General features: G+C 35.3%; 1 protein-coding gene across 1 annotated transcript in view; it reads left to right on the top strand.

The window, feature by feature from the left end:
- Tmtc3 (transmembrane O-mannosyltransferase targeting cadherins 3) overlaps positions 1–20,840 on the top strand; it is a 37,009-nt gene extending 16,169 nt beyond the window's left edge. Inside the window, exons 7-14 of the mRNA XM_031350129.1 lie at positions 721–973; positions 5,251–5,399; positions 7,542–7,662; positions 9,719–9,830; positions 16,000–16,103; positions 17,324–17,493; positions 18,654–18,880; positions 19,992–20,840. Coding sequence (XP_031205989.1) covers positions 721–973; positions 5,251–5,399; positions 7,542–7,662; positions 9,719–9,830; positions 16,000–16,103; positions 17,324–17,493; positions 18,654–18,880; positions 19,992–20,806 — 1,951 coding nt within the window. The 3' untranslated portion in view covers positions 20,807–20,840. The remainder of the gene's footprint in view (positions 1–720; positions 974–5,250; positions 5,400–7,541; positions 7,663–9,718; positions 9,831–15,999; positions 16,104–17,323; positions 17,494–18,653; positions 18,881–19,991) is intronic.
- Positions 20,841–20,931: the final 91 nt, after the last annotated feature.

Genomic DNA, 20,931 nt, shown 5'->3' with positions numbered 1-20,931 from the left:
TGTGTATGCCACATGCATACAGGTAAGTACAGAGACCAGAAGACCATGTTAGACACCCTGGAGTTGGAGTTACAGGCAATGGCGACCTGCCCAGTGTGGGTTCTAGAAACTAAACTTGAGTCTACTGGAGCAGCAAATGCTTCTAACTGCTGAGCCCCAATGTGTTTATTCGTGTGTTGCACATAAAGTAATTTTATGTTTTACTCATTTATTTTAACACGTGAAATGTGTATTTAAAAGGTTGGAATCTGGTACTGCTTGCTCAGTGGGTAGATGCACTTGCTACCAAAACCAGAGGTCAGTTATGGGGAACCCACATGATGGAGAGAGAACTGAGTCCCACAAGCTCTGCCCTCCCTATGTGTATTAATGTCATGGGCAAGCCCTCATTCATTTTTACTCTCCCTCCCCCTTCTTCCCCTCCCCATTAGTTAAAACAAATAAATAAAGCCAGCATTTAAAAGTAGCTGTTGCTTGTTATCTACATAGTACATGCATACAGAATTGCTATACTTGAAAAACTAAGACAGGAGGATCACGTGTTCAAACTTAGCATGAATTATATAAGCAACAACCTTGTCTCAAAATAAAGAATGGCTAAGATGTAGCTCAGTAATAGAGTGCTGGCTTCTTATTCAATGTTTTGGTTTAAGTCCTCAACTGAAACAAAGAGAAAACAAAACTTTTCTTTAAATATCTTTTTTGTTGTTGTTTATGCAGGTTTGATAATCCAGCTGCTGTAAGCCCAACCCCTACACGACAGCTTACTTTTAACTACCTCCTTCCTGTGAATGCTTGGCTTCTACTGAATCCTTCAGAGCTCTGCTGTGATTGGACCATGGGAACAATACCACTGATAGAATCATTTCTAGATGTTCGAAATCTCGCCACTTTTGCTTTCTTTTGCTTTCTGGGGGCTTTGGGAGTATTCAGTCTCAGATACCCTGGTGACTCCTCAAAGACTGTCCTAATGGTAAGAAATCTTAGTCTTTCAAAGAATATTGCATTCAGTTGGTGGGTGATTACATTTATGTTAATTATTTAGTAAATTAATTAATAATATAATTTGCAGGTATGTGTTAGCATGTACATTCATCTGTGTAAAACAGAAGTTAATATTTTGATAGAAAAAATCACAGTGCATCCCTTTGTCATTCATTTATATTTCTTTACATTCTTTTCTAGCTAGATTACACACACACATTTGAAAAAATTTGATCATATTGCATAGTTGTTTTTTTGACATTATGAATAGTGTCATGTAATATGCAGCTAAAAGTAATAGATTTTAAGAATTATTCCTGAGTAGGACTGTGTCCAGAAACCTCTGATTATTTCAAAACTGTTAGGTGGGAGGGGAAGGAGCAGTGTTTTGTTTGTTTTTAATTTCCTCCTCACCCTTGACTATAAGAATTCCTTTTCCTTCTTCATTTTTAATTGTTAAACGTAACATTTTCAGCCGGGCGGTGGTGGCGCACGCCTTTAATCCCAGCACTTGGGAGGCAGAGGCAGGCGGATTTCTGAGTTCGAGGCCAGCCTGGTCTCCAGAGTGAGTTCCAGGACAGCCAGGGCTATACAGAGAAACCCTGTCTCGAAAAAAACCAAAAAAAAAAAAAAAAAAACGTAACATTTTCAACAGCACTTAGTGTATTTGAGAAAGTAGTTATATGTTCCACAGGTACATCATTTATGGCTAACACCATACATTAACAAGTTTGTTCAGTATAAAATTATGATTGTACTCTATTTACCCGGTAGTATTTGAAGCACTATGATAAGGTGAATTGTAAGGTCCTTGTTTCCAGAGTTTGCAGTCTAAAAAATTTGCAGCACATGGCTAAAATGTAGAAAAAAATGTGAAAGAATACAGAGTGTAGGAGAAAGGTCTATTTACTTATATGCTTAAGCATGCCACTTTGTATCCTTAAAACATCTTACTGGAGTTTTTGAACAGCACTTTGAGGTTCAGAAGAAATGCTTAGGCCACACTAAGACTTTTCCACTAATTGAATTTCTGATGATATTGTCAGCCATCATACTCTTTTTCTTTTTTTTTATAAGTCCGTAGCTGCTTAAGGAAATTCACACAAAATAAATTATTCTCAGGGTAACTGAATAGTTTCTATTCCAAAAGAATTATGTTTAAGATTTATCTCAAACTCTTGACTCTTGCTACTAATACCCCAATGTTTTTTTGTTATTTTGTTTTTTCATTTATGGGTATTTTTCTCCACCTATTTCTGTGCACAGTGTCTGTGTGCCCGGTACTTGCACGGACCAAAAGTAGGCGTTGGATTACTGAGACTGGAGTTACAGGCAAATTAGTTGTGAACTGCCAAGAGGGTGGTAGGAACTAAACCAGATCCTCTTGAAGAACAAGTTACTTTAACTGCTAAGCTGCTGTCTTTCCAGTCAGTAACATCCATCTTCAAAAGACTTTATGTTATTAGTAGAAAATTATAGATTAATCACAGTTAATATAATTACCATAAATTTATTAGTACTTCATTAATTAGGATTTCTAGGTCATTAATCATTAAAGACTTATGGAGTTGATAGACTTTAAGTGATTGGTTGTTTTCCTATTATAATATATTTTCCTATTGTAATTTATTCACTTATCTATGGTGTTTCTGAATAAGTACTATCAAGTCCCACAAAATAAAATTTCTTTTTGACAGCCAAATTCTTATTTTTTTAATGAGCATCAAATTTAGGACTATCTATATATAAATAGCTTTACATCTAGCTGGTTTTTTTATTAATCATCTCCAAGATGTGAGGAAAAAAAATCTTTAATAGTTCATGCTTTGATTTAAAAAAAAACACTGAAGTTTCAGACACATAAATTGATGTAATTAATATATCTTCACCTCTATTTCATTAATAAAATATAACGAGAAGAGACAGTCTTTTCTCTGTGCCTTTTATGTAGTTTCAGATTTCCAAAAGTGAAACATTAAATTGCATATTTAACTAAATCCAGTAAACCAAAGCAGGGGGACCTGGTGATGTAACTCACTTGGCAGATTGCTCACCTGGTGTGCTTGAGGTCCTGGGTGCAAGCAGAAAGATCAGAAGTTAGAAGTCAACCTTGTCAACAGCAGTTCGAAGGCTAGCCTGGGCTATAAGAGAGCCTATCCTGTAAAAACCTGGAAAAAGAAGAGACGGGAAACAAGCAAAGGTCCAGAGCTACAAGTCCTAAACTCTCAAACTTAAATCTTCCTGTGTTATCTATATGCTTAGTCACGAGTGGCTTTATTGTCAAGAAACCACATGTCATCCCATTTTCTAAAGAACAGGAACTCTGGCTGGGCAGTGGTGGCACATACCTTTAATCCCAACACTGGGAGGCAGAGGCAGACGGATTTCTGAGTTTGAGGTCAGTCTGGTCTATACAGTGAGTTCCAAGACAGCCACGGCTACACAGAGAAACCCTGTCTTGAGAAAAAAAAAAAAGAAAGAAACAAAGAATAAGAACTCTGAATATCCTTATATTTTTTTTCAGTGAGCAGTGCTAATATTTTAGTGATTCCTTTAAAGAATAAAAAAGTGACTTAATGGGACAGTTTAATTTTTATATACATACACAAGTATAAACTTCTTGTTAAACATATGGGATCTGTTAGAATTACAGGGTGAGGCTGGAAAGATGACTAAGCAATTAAAAGCACTGGTTGCTCTTCCAGAGGACCTAGATTCAATTCCCTGCACCCATATTGTAGTTCTCAAGTATTTGTAACTCCATCTTTGAGGAGCTGATGCCCTCTTCTGCTGTCTGTGGGCACAGCGCACACATACACACAGACAAAACACCAATAAACATAAAAAGAAAGGAAGAAACATCATTTAGAAACATCTTAAAAAGCAGCATATTATACAAGGTATGACTAAGCTATAGAGCCAGAAGTCTGGTGTCTTATCTAAATCATTCTTTCCTTCATTTCTTCATGTGGTTTCTTGTAGTCATATTATGGAAACCAAAATTTTTGTTGGTTACCAACATTCATAATTTGTTCTGCTAAAAACCTATTAGCATTTTCTTTACCTTACTGTTGCAACATGCACAAAAATTAGATGTGTAAGTTTTCTCCTCCTCCTCCTCTTCTTCCTCTTCCTCCTCCGCCTCCTCTTCTTCTTCCTCCTCCTCCTCTTCTTCCTCCTCTTCCTCCTTTTTATTTCATTCTTCCTATGTAACAAAAGTTTATGTTCCTTGACCAACATCCTCCCAAACTTCACTGCCTCATTCTGGTAAACACCATTCTGTTCTCAGTTTCTAATATTCTGTTCTTGACTTCTAATATCACTATTTTTTAAACATCCACATACAAATGAGAGTTTCAGATATATGGCATATGACATAATGCCTTCAGTTTGAGTTTCTTCTCCTTAAGGCTAACTGGGATTTTCTTGTTACATATATGCCCTGTTTTCTTTATGTGCTTTGCCCATCACTACGTTGGTTCTGTATGTTGGCTATTCTGAATCATGGCACAATAATGGAGATGCAGATAGATTACAGTGTATGGGTTTCCTTTCTTTTGGCTATTGTGCCTATTAGTGCCTATTAGTGGATTGTGATAATTCTGTTTTTAATATTGTGAGGTATCTCCATACCATTTCCCACATTACTAATGTATTCCTACTGTTAGATATGCATCGGTTAACATTTCTCCACATTCTTCTTAATACTTGCTTTCAGTTGTCTTTCTGACAGTAGCCATTCTCAGATAGTCCATTGAGATTTACGTTTGTACTTCTCTGATGTGGGGCATTTTCATATAGATTTTGGTTATTGGTATGTCTTCTCTGCCCATTTTTCCATTGGATATTTTTGCTTACTAATAAGTTGATTTGCTGTTTTCAAAATATTTTTAAAGTAATTTTTAATTTAGCTAAGTGAACCTCAGTAATCAACCTTTGTTAAAAGTCATATTGTTCACAGAACAAGTATTGCTAATTAGGTTTTCATACCTAATTCAGTGCTGTAGAAGGTACAGGATTTAATTCTAAGTAGTGACTCGTATTGGCAATCTTATAAATTCTAGAATTAACGAAAACTCCCTTCTTATCTTGCTGATGTACATCCTGATGTTTATTACCACCCCTGTGTGGCCTTTGTGTTCATTTTTCATGACAGTATTTTCTAAAATAGTCTACAGCTCATTTACTCCAAGTAAATTATAAAAACCTGTGTTGCTTGTCATGTGTGTTGTTTAATTGAATGTGCTATCTTCTTTTTCATTCTAGGCTCTTTGTTTAATGGCGTTACCATTTATTCCCGCATCAAACCTGTTCTTTCCTGTTGGATTTGTTGTTGCTGAGCGAGTACTATATGTTCCTAGCATGGGGTTCTGTATTTTAGTAGCCCATGGATGGCAAAAAATTTCAAACAAAAGGTGAATTAAATGCTAGTTTGTTTAATGACTATAAAATTTAAAATCAAATATGTTGAAATTTAAAGAGTTAGTATTTTAGTATGCATGTAGCTCAGTTTTGTAAGCCATACTTTCAGTTGTTCCATCTTTGTAGCTATAATTCAAGTTAGAAAAGCTCTGCACCACCTATTCAATCAGTGTTCTCTCTACATAGTTTGTTATAGCCCAACACAACAACCTGAGTCAGACCCATGTGAAGAACAGTCCTGCATTTACTGAGGCTAAAGCACATATGAGCATTTCCACATTCATAAACAGTAACTAAGCTACACTCACCCTATTGGAGTGAGCCATCCTGAGTGCTTAGTGTATATAATGTGTTTAGCACGCATATGAGGTTTTTTGTTGCATTAGCAATTAAAGAATAATATGCTTGGAAACTCATAATTGTAGGGATTATGTACATTTACTGTATCAATAAAATTGTCATATCAAGCAAATTTCTAATAGTCAAATAATACTAATAAAATACTAAATTTTGATTTACATCTGACTTTATATATGTTATGAAATTGGCTCCTGTTATATCCAGTCAGTACTTTTATTTAAAAATTGTTTACATGGGTTCTGTAATATCCCCCACCTAGTAATCTCATGTAAATCCTGTTTCAGAATCTTCTTGTTATATCCATTCTGAGTATTTCCAAATTTTTTCTGCATTTTGCATCTAGCCTCTTTTGAGATGCATGTACTAACTAGATTATCTTATGTAGTTTCACAAATTTATCCACATCTACCAAACCCTTCTTAGAATTTCTACCCATGTACACAGTTTTAATCACCACCAATTTTTAGAGCCTACTATGTGCCAAGGATGATTTATGGTACACATTTACAATTATTTTTTTCATTTAACCTTAGCACACCTGCCCTCCTTTGCAGATGTGAAAATTGAAGCTCATACAAATTATCTGAATCACCCAAGGTCACACAGCTAGTATACAGAAGTGTTGATTCCAGTGTCCATCTTAATTCTGCCCATGATGGTATTTTCTGATCCATACTATTCTGTATAGGGGATCTTTGAAATAAGAAATTGAACCATGTTAGAGACGCAAAGCACCAACAGACTCAGAACATTAACACTGGGATAATAGAGACTGAAGTAATCATCCCGTTGTCAGTGAAGAATTAGATGTCAACAGTTAGCCTAAAGTTTTGTGATTTGCATCTGTTTTACAGGGTTTTCTCAGTGTTTTCACAGACAGTTCTGAAAAGTATAAATAAAGCAATTCAAAGAATAGGAGAGCCTATAGTATCGTTTGTAACCAAAAGCCTTTTTAAAGTGTCAGAAGTGAGAGTTACCCTTTCTAAACTCAACTGTTCAGTTGTAAACAGTGACCCAAAGGACACTAAATACTAAAGTTGACAATTCAAACTTTGTCAGTTTTTAAGTCATGGACTTTTAAATACAGCTTTAGAAATAGTGATTAACACTTTAGAATATGGAGTGAACTTTCTCTCTTTGTTCATGACACAGGTTTACAGATAAAATTATTTTGAAAAAATTCAGTATGTAGACTTTTTACATGTCACTATTTACATTGTTAACATACAAATGTTAATATTTACATTAACAGTAAAGTGTTGAAACTCTTACATAATTGCTGGGTATTGCTTAAAATATATGGGAGAGTTGTATAGGCTCTCTACAAATGTTTATCATCTTTTTTTAAAATTCTTTTAGTATTCTTTTTTTAACAAACAGCCCCAGGGATAGGGGACTAGGGGAAGAGAATAGGGGAAGTGAGAACCCAGACCCACAACCCCTCCTCGCCGACCCCCTTTCCCCCTTATAAGTTTATAATCTGTATACAAGCCCTGGGAATAGGAAATGTTTATTATCTTAGATGAGGGTCTTGAGCAGCCGCAGACTTTGCTGTCCTGTGGGAATTTTGTAACAAAACCCAAAAAAATAAAATATAAGTGAAGTCTTAGTTGGTGGGCCATCTTCATAATATTTAATTTGGGGGTGTTCTTTAAATATGTAAACTCATTAGAATGAATCCAAACATGATAATTTAGAATGATCTTATCTCTTCTAAGGAAAAATGATTTTGGTGATGAAGACTGTATTTTTCCTTGTTTTTATCTTTTCAACAGTGTACTGAAAAAGCTCTCGTGGGTTTGTCTGTCCATGGTGATACTAACCCATGCCTTGAAAACACTTCATAGAAATTGGGACTGGGAATCAGAATATACATTGTTTATGTCAGCCTTAAAGGTAAAGCATTTTTATTTACAGGATAGGAAAATGTGTATTTGTAAAACTGTATTTACCAATCTTTTAACCAGACATTTAATTCTACTTTAGCTAAAAAGCAATACATTGTTTTTATATAGTATCTCCCATAACCAAACTCCCTAAGTTATTGTTATTACTTAATTATATGTCCAAAGGATATGTGTGTGTGTGTGTGTGTGTGTGTGTATGTATGTATGTATGTGTAATGTGAATGGTATTTATTTGAAGTTCAGATGGTAAAATATTTAAATTAAAAACCATATTTTCTTAGTTCTTAGTGTGCACATTTTTTTAACCTTTCAATGACTTAATAGCAAGATAAGTCACCCAGGATGTAACATACAGCTAATTAGTAGCTTAGTTGTTGTTAATGGTATATAAAATAACAAGTTCTGTAATCAGTGCATCATTAATTCAGTGAGATGAAGTGCACAAAAGTGTCACCCTACTGCATAAAGGAATATCACTGGTTCAGCACTATTGGGAATGGAGCTGGTAAGCAGGATTTTATTTAAAAAACATACACACACAGTTTTAAAGTTATCAATAGAATATTTCCATAAACACTTCCTATCTTATCCTTTACAGATCTCTAAACTCATATTTCCTTTTGACTATTTCTTTTTTAAAATTATGAATGAGATATCTGTGTATGTATGTGTGAACTCAGGTACCCACTGAGGCCAGAGGTGTTGGATTCCCCTGAAACTGAAGTTTCAGGCAGGCAATAGCTGCCTGATGTGTCTGCTAGGAGTCAAACTGAAGTTCTCTGGGAGAGCTTTCCAAGCTTTAAACTGCTGCTAGGCCATTTCTCCAGCTCCTCCTTTTGACTACTTGTTTTGTTTTTTTGGTTTTTTGGTTTTTTTACTTTTCAAGACAGGGTTTCTCTGGGTATCCCGGGCTGTCCTGGAACTCACTCTGTAGACCAGGCTGGCTTCAAACTCAGAAATCCACCTGCCTCTGTCTCCCAAGTGCTGGGATTAAAAAAAGGAATGTGCTACCACTGCCCAGCTGACTACTACTTTATTTCCCATTATTTAGCTTTAGAATTATCTGCTTCATTATAGTAGTCTATGAGATATCTTTATGTAGCATCTACGTAAGATTGGATGACTCTTCTTGACCTCGCAGCTTTCCATCCCTCCTAGCTGGATAGTTAAGTGAAGCATCACTACCACACTGTTAATCCATAATTTTCAGTGCTAATGGTATCCCATAATTATTAGGGATCTTGCTTGCCTCCATTCTCAGAACACTGACTAAAACCTTCAGTTCCAATCACTGCAGCTCCTTTTCTGGATGTATATCGTGTTCTCCAGCCATCTGTGAACTCTAAACACATAGATGGATTTCATAACTTTAATCTCAGCATTTCTGTTTTCATAAACTATATAAATAGCTTTAAATATGTCTCACCTAAAAGTAGGCCATCAATACAATCTCTTAAGTATATTCTCATATCCCAGTATCTTCTCTCCTTAACAGAATACAAGTACTACAGCAGTAGTTTTCAAGTAGAATTCTGCTCTACTCAGAAAACACTTTGGGAACACTTCTGATACATAAATGAAGTAAAACTGCTGTGGTTTTATAATATATTAAAGCAGTAGTTCTCAGACTGTGAGATATGATCCCTTTAGGAATCAGTTGAATGACTTTTTCACAAGGGTTACCTAAAACCATAAGAAAACACAAATATTTACATTTTGATTTATAACAGTCAGAAAATTATAATTATGAAGTAGCAGTGAAAATAATTTTGTGGTTGGTGATCACCACAACTTGAGGAACTCTTTTAAAGGGTCACAGCATTAGGAAGGTTGAGAACCACCATGTTAGAGGAAAGGAGGAGGACCACATAGGCTTTTGACTCATTTCTAGGAATGAGACAAAAGGGAATGGAGTGTTTTAGGAGTTCCATAAAACATTCCATTCCCTATAGTTTACCAAATAAGTGTCTGCGAACTGGAGCTTTTTTAATTTTTGTTGTTGCTTTTTCTGATTTTAGCTCATTCTGTTTTCATTTGTGTTTAAGGTGAATAAAAACAATGCCAAATTATGGAATAATGTGGGTCATGCTCTGGAGAATGAGAAGAACTTTGAGAAAGCTTTGAAATACTTCCTGCAGGCCACCCATGTTCAGCCAGGTAAGAACTGTTCATTGTAATTGGTAGATGGCAGTGTAGATATTAGATGGAGTGAGAAGGGCAGGTTTTACTAAGCTGAGTTCAAGGGAGTAAAGGAAGAGTTATTAAAGACACCACAGAAAAAAATGTCCAGGGTGTTGCAAACTGAAAGCTCTGGTGCTAGACAAAAGGATGACGGAATGACAGATTCTTTTAAGGCGGGAGAAACAAGCATCTCTCAAGCATATCCAGTATAGCTGAGAAGAGGAATAATGCAGATGTTGGGGAGAGACAGCATCTGGTATACAGGCTACTTTACTTTAGGACCTAGAATCAGTTGTAGTAACAAACAAGGATAGTGTGTGGACAGTGGATGAGATGTGAGTGAATAATATGGAGTAACCTGAAGTTGCCTTCTGTTTGCTTCTGTTTCCTCAGTGAAAAGTAGAATCACCAGTAGAAAGGAAAGGAAAGGACTCGTTTGAGATGTGAGAACAAGAGAGAAGGCAAAATGGTCATGTAAGACAGTGCTTCTAAACCTCCATGTGCATAGAAACCTAGAGATCTTGTTCTCCTGGACATTCTGGTGCAGATTTAGATAACCACCTGAAATTGTACTTTCCTAGTAAGCTCTCAGATGATGTATCCACATGAAACAAAGGTAGGCAGCTAGAAAAGTATATAGTTGCCAACCATCATTATCACCCTGGACAACTGAAAATTAAATCAATTGATACAGTTAAAGAGCTTTCTCCTCTTACTTCCCAGCTAAGGTAATGATCTTGTAGACATGCATTACTCTATTACTAAGGATTAGAATATTTTTCAGATGTGTTTTACTAAAGAAGAAAAGGCTAAGGGTTCAATTATAGTAACTGTTTATAATCCAAATTGAATCAAAAGAGATGGGAGAAAAGAGATAAGACCAGCAGATATGTCTAACAACATGACTAGCGTGTAACTGGAACAGCAGTATTTTTCAGTAGAAAATACTGAAATTTTGGCATTTCTAGTATGCAGAATTATTTCACCGAAGGTTGTATCCAGATACAGTGCCACCTGATGTCATCATTCTATTCAGAGACAAGTGAAACGATCCCCATATTTTAACTTTCCTACAAATGTTGCAATGGTGGGCACTGCCATATTTTTTCTGTTTGCAAAGTTGTGACCTTAAAATTGAGTGTTCAGGTAGGAAAAAGATGAAGTTTTTGAAAGAAAGAACATCAAGGCTACAGTGTTAGAAAATAACATGTATATGTTCAGGGTGGTAGCACACTCTATGCCTGCACTTGGAAGGCAGAGGCAGGTAGATCTCTGAGTTCAAAACAAGCTTGATCTAGCTACATGGTAAGTTCTAGGATAGCTAGGGCTATGTAGAGAGACCCTATCTCACAAAAACAGTAGTTACGTATATGTACATTGCTGAAGTTAAAGAGTTTTGAAAATGGTGATTGATGTTAGAGCCCAAGAGATCCAGGATCTGTGAGTCAAATATAGGTAGCTGTGAAAATAGAAGTAGACAAACAGTTTAATAATCATCAGTGTGGAGTGAATTTTTTTCTTTTTTTAAAGCACTGAGAATTGTCTGGAATGGCAAACTCAGGTTAAGGGTAACACCTACTCTTCCCTGTCCAGGCCCAATTTGCACAGGGTAAGAAATGATAGTAGCTACCACCTAAGAAGGACAGTTACTGTGTCATTAAGACAAAGCCAAATTCAACTAGAATCGGGGGAAAAGACAGTTATAGAAATGTAACTGTTGCTAATCTACCTTCCTTAAGTTTTCATGTAGTCTAGTTTTACTTGGAGTATGGGATATGTGCCCTATATCTCCTCATTGATTTATGTATCTTCTTGAGCCTAGAATGTATTTTTCTCCTCCCATCTGTCTCTACCTTAACATACTTTGTCGTCTGCATTAGTTGTATTTTATAACCAGCCTCATGGCCTCTCTCCCAAGCATCTTCCCAACTGAGTAAAAGCACGTGTTTGTAGATCCCTTACATTTCCTTTTCATATGTTTCCTTTGAGATATGCATGTACTTATAATTCAGGTCCTTTGAAATACTAATTTATTTAAAATTCGGGGCTTCCTCATGGCAGCATAAACATCTGATTCTTGTTTACACTTGCATCACCTGACTGGTCCTATATACAAACAAATTCACTAAATGTAGTAATTCTAATTTATTTTTAGTCTTACATTTTCATTCTAGAATTTGTGTCATTTTAAAATTTTTGTTGCTCTGTGTGTGTGTGTGTGTGTGTGTGTGTGCGCGCGTGCGCATGCAATGTGTGTGTAACAGTCACAGGACAATTAGAATCAGTTCTCTTCTTCAGTCTTGTGGGTTGAGGGGAAGGAATTCAGGTTGCCATCTTAACAGCTTAAATTAACACTTTCATATCAAACACTTAAGATTTAAGCCTACTCATTCTTATCTCGCTTATATGTTGGAATGGTGATTTCTGTCTCAGCATTTTATGCACTAAATCAAGTGCATGTGTGATATGTATTTAGGAGTGCTCAGTTTGCTCGTGTGAATGGTGAGTGTTGCAGATGTAAGCACTTACCTAAGAAACACACCCTCAGTTTTCACTTACTTCTATTTCAAGCATACCCTGTATCTAGCCTGAGTTTGACTTCACTGTCAACATGTAAGTCTTTGTAAACCCTAGGCTAGGAAGATAGATAGTCAGCACCCTCATTGGTTTTTTTGCTTAAAGCACATGAAAATTGGAAACCCTGAGTATAATATTATGGTGTGATTTTTGACTTCTTGCTATATAGCTATGCTTATAGGGTCACTTGGCATGTAGGATGACATGTTATAATATGGTATTACTAGATATTGTAGAAAGTATCAGAATGACCAAGGTAAGCTAAAGAAGGCAGTTGCTTTGTGGTTAAAAGGTTAGATTCTGAAACACTTGTGGTACCACAGGACTGTAATGTCAGCACTCGGGAGAACAGGCAGAAAGATTAAAAATCTGAGATTAGGAGAGATGCCTTAGCAGATTAAGGCTTTTGTATGGTAAACTTTTTTTTTTTTCATTTTTAGAAATGAGGATAACCTAAGTTACATAATGTGGAATGCTTATAACCTAGTATCAAATACACCTTATATTAAAATGAATCGAATCTCAGAAGTTCCATATATTTTGAAAAGTAATCAAATGTCTTTTTGTATAGGTTAAATACTCATAAAAACTTAGGGCAGTGTCTAACCCATGGTAACATAGTAACTTTAAACTATGTATGCAAATTTTCAATGCTGCTAGGGAACAAGGAGATAATTTACAACTGTGGGATACAGTGAACATTTATGCACGCCATTACTGTATTAAATATTGAGATAATCAACATAAAATAAGACACGGAAGGTTTTAGGTGACTTGATCCATCACTTTGAGCCTTTGGGTAGGCTGTACTCATATGACAGCGTTACAACAGAAGGTTTCTTACCTCATGACAGCCAGAAAGCAAAGGAGCAGGAAAATGCCTGAATTCAAATATTCTCATTATGGCATACCTGCAATGACCTAAGGCTCCACCACTTCACAAGAGCATAGAAACTGTATACATGACTGCCGGCTGACAGTCCAGAACCAAATCACACCAGAGAAAGGGTAAAAGGAGAATAATAGCAGATTTGTTCATCCCCTGAACATTGAAAACTTAGCCATGTGTCAGCACTGCTATAACTGCTAAAAGCCAGCAGTGAGCAGAGCGGTTTTACTATTTTGCCTTGAAGCTCCCACTAGAAATGTAGTTTAAATTTACTCTGATCTTTGTGACAGTTGATAATTTTAGTTGGTCATATAAACTGACAACAGATGAATGACAGGAAAAAAACCAAGTTGTATTACTGCCTAAGTATGGTGGTCATAATATCGTATGAGTTTCAACAGTGACTAACCTTGTAAAGGTTTAGCAACAGGATGGGGTCTTGGGTGCTGTGGGAGAGGGGGCTATGCATACCACGCCAGGCTCTCTACTGATAAAGTTTCACTTACCATATATTTCTTCACTCTTGTAAATTGTATATAAACTCATCCTCTATGGACTCATTTTCTTCTGAATATCTTACTGATAAAGATAACAACCATTTGAGATTTTCTTTGTCAGTGCCAGATGTCCAACCCCTAATTTTTTTTTTCTGGTTTGGAAATAATATTCCTACACAGGTAGAAGGATATCAGAAAATTTTTGTCTGTTTGCTTTTTACATCACTAATATGAATAGAAATACATTTCTTTTTTTAGGGTCCTTAGTTTCCTTGATTAACCAAGTCAAAATTTACCAAAGAAATATATTTGCTGTAAGGTGTAGAAGACACATAAAATTCATTGATAAATACACAACCAAAAATGTATATATGTGTATAGTTGTATCTTTTTAAGTACTTGAAATTATAGTTAAAATATAAAAATGAAAAGCATAGAAATTAGAAGTAATGGCTAGAGAATGGCTCTTGAAAAATTATCATTTTGCAGAGCTTAAAGTGATTATCAGATTCCTTATAAATGAATCATTGAAAGTAATTTTGAGGAGCGTTGGCTATGCAAAGCACAATAAAAGAAAGTGGAGACACTTTAGAAATCTAAGTGTTCATGTGTGTGTGCCTGTAAGTCCACTACCACCAAATGGTGAAAATACCCATCAGTTTCCCAAATCTTTCTACCTCTTTACAATCCTTTCCACCAAATAAAATAGAACTGCTTTCACTTACCATATATTTCTTCACTCTTATAAATTGTATATAGAGATTCATCCTCTATGGACTCATTTTCTTCTGAATATCTTGTATATAAATTTTTTGTTGCTCATCAATGTTGTTCACAAATTCTAAAAAGCTATACTTTTTTGTGGCTGACCTAGTACTTCTTCATGTGGATATACCACTTTGTCCAGCCATTTATCTGTTCATGGACTGTTGGATTATTTGTAGTGCAGGGTTATTTAGGAACATTTAGTTCTCAAAACTTACTCCTCTAACAGTTTTATGCTTGCACTCTGTTGAAACATAAAGAGCATTACATAGCAAGATCTTAGGACTGTTGCTCTCCTTCTGGGGAAATAACCACGATACATAAGGTTGTCCCCTATGTGTCCTGGGAGTGTCACTGAGAGAACCACTGTTCCACTGTTGCAAATTCTCAGTGTTGCAGACGCATAGAGTCATAACTGAAACCCTGTCTTGTCTGATTTAAGATCTCCCTTCCTTTTATCTTCATTCTAAACCTTTGAAATAATTCAAAGATCTTTCTTAACAGGTGCATAGTTATTCTCACCCTAAATAAATTTACTGTGTATTTTATTTCTCATACCAGGGGATGAGATATAAATTCTTGACATTCTGATATTAGCATAACTTTCAAATTCTTTAAATAAGTTATATAAGAATGTATCATTATTTAAAAGATAATGACCACAACTTCTTATGTCAGCCTATCAACCTGTCACTCAAGTCTGATCACATTCACAGCATTTCTCTCTCTCTTTTTTAAAGATTTATTTATTTTATGTATATAGGAGTACATTTTAGCTGTCTTCATACATACCAGAAGAGTAGGTATCAGATCCCACTGCAGATGGTTGTGAGCCACAGTGTGGTTGCTGGGAAATGAACTCAGGACCTCTAGAAGAGCAATCAGTACTCTTAACAGCTGAGCCATCTCTCCAACACCGCCAAATTTTCCTTAAATATTCTTCCATTTCTTACCATTCTACCAAGGTACATATTTGTTATTTAAACCCATGTTCCTAATTACAGGAATTAATCGTAGTCATTTTCTCTTGTAAAATTGAGCTGTATTTTTAGTGATTTCCGAACTGTGAGATTAGAGAAGTAGAAATGAGCTGTGCTTGGTCTCATGTAATAAAATGGGAAGTACTCCCTTATCCCTCCCTCCCTCCCCACCCCCCCCCGCCCTAAACCCTCAAAGATGCACTCAGGAAGTTTCCCATGTGGCATGCACTCTGTCCTTATACTGCTCTAAGTCCTTTTGTTGTGTCATCTGTCCTCTCAGCTGTATGTTATCACAAGTTGTTTTAGAAGAACTTCCCAGAAATCAGGGCCAGCCCTCCTCCTCTCACTCTATCTTGCTTGTCTCTGAAAACCCGCCTTCCAACAGTTGCTGCGTAATGCCTAGTGTATTTGCCATTAAGTGTCCTGTTTTGTTTTAGATGACATTGGTGCACACATGAATGTAGGAAGAACTTATAAAAACTTAAACAGAACTAAAGAAGCTGAAGCATCTTATATGTTGGCTAAATCACTGATGCCTCAGGTAAGTTGCCTCCTTAACTGTGTCCATGTGAAAAGACTAATTAACTCATTGATAGAAATGACAGGTTATCCCACCACAGTTTTTTATTCCTGGTTAGACATAATTGCTTGCTCAAATGATTTTTTTTAAAAAGGTTTGTTATAGTTAATGTATAAATGCTGACTCTTAGAACATAACTATCTGATGCTGATTATAAATTACCAAAAATGGCTAAATGAGGAGACTTTATTTGTGTACTTTAAATAGTAAGTTCATACTTACTACTATCAGAGCAATGAAAGGAAATTATAAAACAGTGGCTGCACCTCTGCTGCTTTGTTGTGCTAATTGTGCAGTGATATAGGTAAAAGGTCATTGGATATAGAGTACCAAAGGCCCATATATATACTATGTATATCAACTAACTTGAAGTATCAGCTAGAGCATTATTTATTTTGCAACTTTACTAAACATTGTTTTGGGGTTTTTTTTTTGTTTTTTGTTTGTTTGTTTGTTTGTTTTGTTTTTGGTTTTGGTTTTTGGTTTTTTGAGACAGGATTTCTCTGTGTAGCCCTGGCTATCCTGGAACTCACTCTGTTGACTAGGCTGGCCTCGAACTCAGAAATCCGCCTGCCTCTCCCTCCCAAGTGCTAGGATTAAAAGCGTGTGCCTTTAATATGACTAAGATAAAACTAACTGCCCTACTATTGCAACCAAAAAATAAATAATTTTCTTGACCACACTAGAGTTAACAAAGTGTATAGTCGGGATTGAAATGGATTATTATCTTGTGTTGTATGAACCATTGACATCTAAAACTTCTGGTTTATCTGACTTAATACAAAGATAAGAGTAAACAAAAAGCTAGAAATAATTCATAGCTAGCATGAATAAAATCAATGTCTTTCAGTGTCAAAAATTGTATTAAATTTTCAGATGCTTGTAAGTGCTTACTTTGTTGTGTGTGTGTGTGTGTTATTTGACATGCTCTCTATGTAAATAAGCTGGCCTTTAACTCACAGAACTACATTTGCTTCTATAATGCTCATATTAAAGACATATGCCACCATTCATGCCCTGCTTGCTTTTTACACTTTTATGATTTAATTTGTTATGTTAGTAGAACTTTCAGCAAAATCTTAGGTTACATGTCACTTGAAATAAGTCACTCTGAAAACTTTTTTTTTTTTTTAATTTGCTACTGAACAGTCAAATACACAAATATGTTTTCTCTTAAACAGATTATTCCTGGTAAAAAATATGCAGCCAGAATTGCCCCTAATCACCTAAATGTTTATATCAACCTGGCCAACCTTATCCGAGCGAATGAGTCCCGCCTGGAGGAAGCGGATCAGCTGTACCGACAGGCAATCAGCATGAGGCCAGACTTCAAGCAGGCTTACATTAGCAGGTATCATCACTTCAGAGTTAGCACTGTAAAATTGAAGCTATATCTGCATGTGTGTTTCAACTAAATTACCATGGTGTTCTTTTAATGCACTTTCTTGACAGCTGTGTGTATCATAGTATGTAATAGACAGTCATACTTAAGTAATTTGAAACTGACAAGGGAATCATTGCAGTAGCTGACATAGGTTCTGTTTGAAAGAGTTCTAGAAGCAGCTCCATACTCCATATAAACACTATCATTTTCATGCTTAAGGGACATTACATGTTAAACTTTCTTTTATATATTGAACATGAAACTTATTTATAGCATTGTTTCTCTGAGGAAAGTATATTCTGAATTCAGCTTTTTGAGAATCTATCCCTAAAGCATATACGTCTTTGGGTTTTTTTCCTCATCCAGTAGTCAGTGTGTCGTACATTATTTCATGAAGACTTCGGTAGTCTCTGCATGAAAACAGTAACCTTGGTCTCATGTCTAGAAGTTGCTCTATTTATCTTATTAAAATAACTTCCCTAATTTTAAGCAAAATGACTTTTTTTTAAGTTCTCAAACTCAAAGTAGAACCATATGGAAAGATAAAGGTTTTTAAGCTGTGTGGTTCTAGTGTGTTCCTGAAAGCTCCCTGTAGGTGGTACAAGTGCTCTCCTAACCAACCATTTGGAAATTCAATTTATTCATTCATTCATCTGTCTGTCTATCTGGTTTTGAATAGCCATCATATAAGAATACTTTGAAGGAGACTAAGTAAATATATATCCAGACTTCACAGTGAGACTGCTATCAGATTTGAAGATGAGAAACTCTTCAGTACCAGCACCATTTTTTCAAGTGTTCCAGTGTTATCATCTGATTTGCTTATCTGCCACTGTGATTAGCTGCTTATGTCTTCTAGCAGTCTAGTTGTCTTTTTTAAGGATTCATCCATGAGCATCCTTCCTCTGTTGCCCTTTCTGATTGCTTCTTACATTTACTGTCCAGTCAGGCATGTGCTTTTCTTTTATAATATCTGAAAGCATATACAACTAGATTTGCTGAGATGGAGTTCAGATTTGAGGCTGGTTTCAGAAAGTGATTTTTTAAGAGTCTTTTTGTCTAAAGAGGTATTTATGATGTGGCATTGTAAGATAGTAAGATAATCCTTGCCTGTTTGTTTCCCACAGGGGAGAGTTGCTTTTAAAAATGAATAAGCCTCTCAAAGCAAAGGAAGCATATCTTAAAGCACTGGAGTTGGACAGAAATAATGCAGATCTGTGGTACAACTTGGCAATTGTTTACATAGAACTTAAAGAACCAAGTGAAGCCCTGAAGAACTTTAATAGAGCTTTGGAACTAAACCCCAAACATAAGCTAGCACTGTTCAATTCTGGTATTTTAATGCAGGAATCAGGTACGTTTTCCGAAAATATGTCTATTTAATCAATTAAAATACTGCAAAACCCATAGTAAGTATTTTGTGGACAGGCTGTTTTTTGCAAAATAATGTACATAACACAATTTATAATAAGATGAATATTTAAAATACTTGACATAAAGTCCTTTCAAGTGACATGAAGAGGCAGATGTGACAGGTTTACTTGCATATTTTTCTAGAGTATGGTAAAACTAACATTTCAGAAACCATCATCCAATACCTGTAATATCAGCATATAATAACATTTTATTCATATAAACATAATAAAACTTCTTGTGTAGTAAATATGAAGTCTGAATTCTGAGAAATTTTGAAAAAAAAATTATAACTATATTTAAGAATCCCAGAGCATTGCCGTTTTTCAGTCTCATGTTAGTTTACTGTGACTTAAAAGAAAATTCTTTGCGTATTTTTATTTAGCTTGTCTTTCAAATATTATAATTTCTAATATTTCCTGTAATTTAGTAAACTAATATTAATCACAATAGTATCTTTAAACCATATTTTATGTGGGAATATTTTCCTTCACAAGCGTAAATTATTTATATTAATTTTCATGTTATAAATTTATTATGTGTTGAATGTATTTCTTTAAACTTTTCAGAACTGAAAGTTAGTATTTTGTATTCTAAATAATGATAAAAATTGCTCATTATCCAACATATATAAATACATACATATATACATATATACATGTGCATGTCCTATGATTATTAGAAAACTCAATAAATTAACCTAGAGAAATTAAGGAATGTGTTTGGTTTATAAATTCAAAATACTAACACAGCTGTGCTTGAATACACATCTTTGGAAATCCTTTGTAGTACACATATCTATACTCTTCTTTAATGCCCTATTAGATTCCAAACTAAAGAATTTTCTTATCTTGGCATCTGTAGTACTGATTGAAAAGGAAATGAATTTATCATTTGAATGTTTTAGTCACATTGTTTTCCTTATTTTGTTTTCTACTTTTTATTTATATATAAAGTTAAGTTGCTTTATTGCTATATTTTGTAATCTAGCAAAATACCTGAATGGTTCATTCATTGATAATTTTATCTTCTTTGAATAAAATTATTTTTAGGTGAAGTTAAACTCAGACCTGAAGCTAGAAAACGGCTTCTAAATTACATAAATGAAGAGCCACAGGATGCTAATGGCTATTTCAATTTGGGGATGCTCGCCATGGATGACAAAAAGGATTCAGAAGCTGAGACTTGGATGAAGAAAGCTATCAAATTACAGCCTGACTTCAGAAGTGCATTGTTTAACCTGGCACTCCTGTATTCGCAGACTGCTAAGGAGTTAAAGGCATTGCCAATCTTAGAAAAGCTACTCAAATACTATCCTGACCACACGAAGGGTCTCATTTTAAAAGGAGACATTCTGATGAACCAAAAGAAGGATATACCTGGAGCTAAAAAGTGTTTTGAAAAGATAGTGGAAATGGATCCAACCAATGTGCAAGGAAAGCACAATCTGTGCGTCGTGTACTTTGAAGAGAAGGAGTTACTAAAAGCTGAAAGATGTCTAGTTGAAACATTGGCATTAGCACCTCATGAGGAGTATATTCACCGCCATTTGAATATAGTCAGGGATAAGATCTCCTCTTCAGGTATCATGGAGCTGCCACTGTACCCAGTTGATAAGACTTCAGGTACAGTAGAAAGAGATGAAATCCGTTCTGAGGATGTAAAAGAAATCAGCAGTGAACCCAGACCAGCAGAAATCAGAAAAACAAACGGTAACAGAAACTCTAAATCCAAAGAGCAATCAACAGAAAATGGAGACCAAGATGCCCCCCATAAAACAACAAAAGACATCAAAGAAATTGAGAAGAAAAGAGTTGCTGCTTTGAAAAGGCTAGAAGAGATTGAACGTATTTTAAATGGAGAATAATACTAATTCTGTATCATAAACAATGTTTGCAAGACCTTCGGTCTATATCATGTGTTTGCTTGTTCTGGAGACCGAAAAATGTCTGGAATGCGTGTGTGTGTGTATGTATATATATATATATATAT

Source organism: Mastomys coucha, unplaced genomic scaffold (assembly GCF_008632895.1).
Source record: "Mastomys coucha isolate ucsf_1 unplaced genomic scaffold, UCSF_Mcou_1 pScaffold4, whole genome shotgun sequence".
In the NCBI taxonomy this organism is placed as follows: domain Eukaryota; kingdom Metazoa; phylum Chordata; class Mammalia; order Rodentia; family Muridae; genus Mastomys; species Mastomys coucha.
The sequence above is the reverse complement of the archived record's forward strand: the minus strand, read 5'-3'. Positions and strand labels throughout refer to the sequence as shown.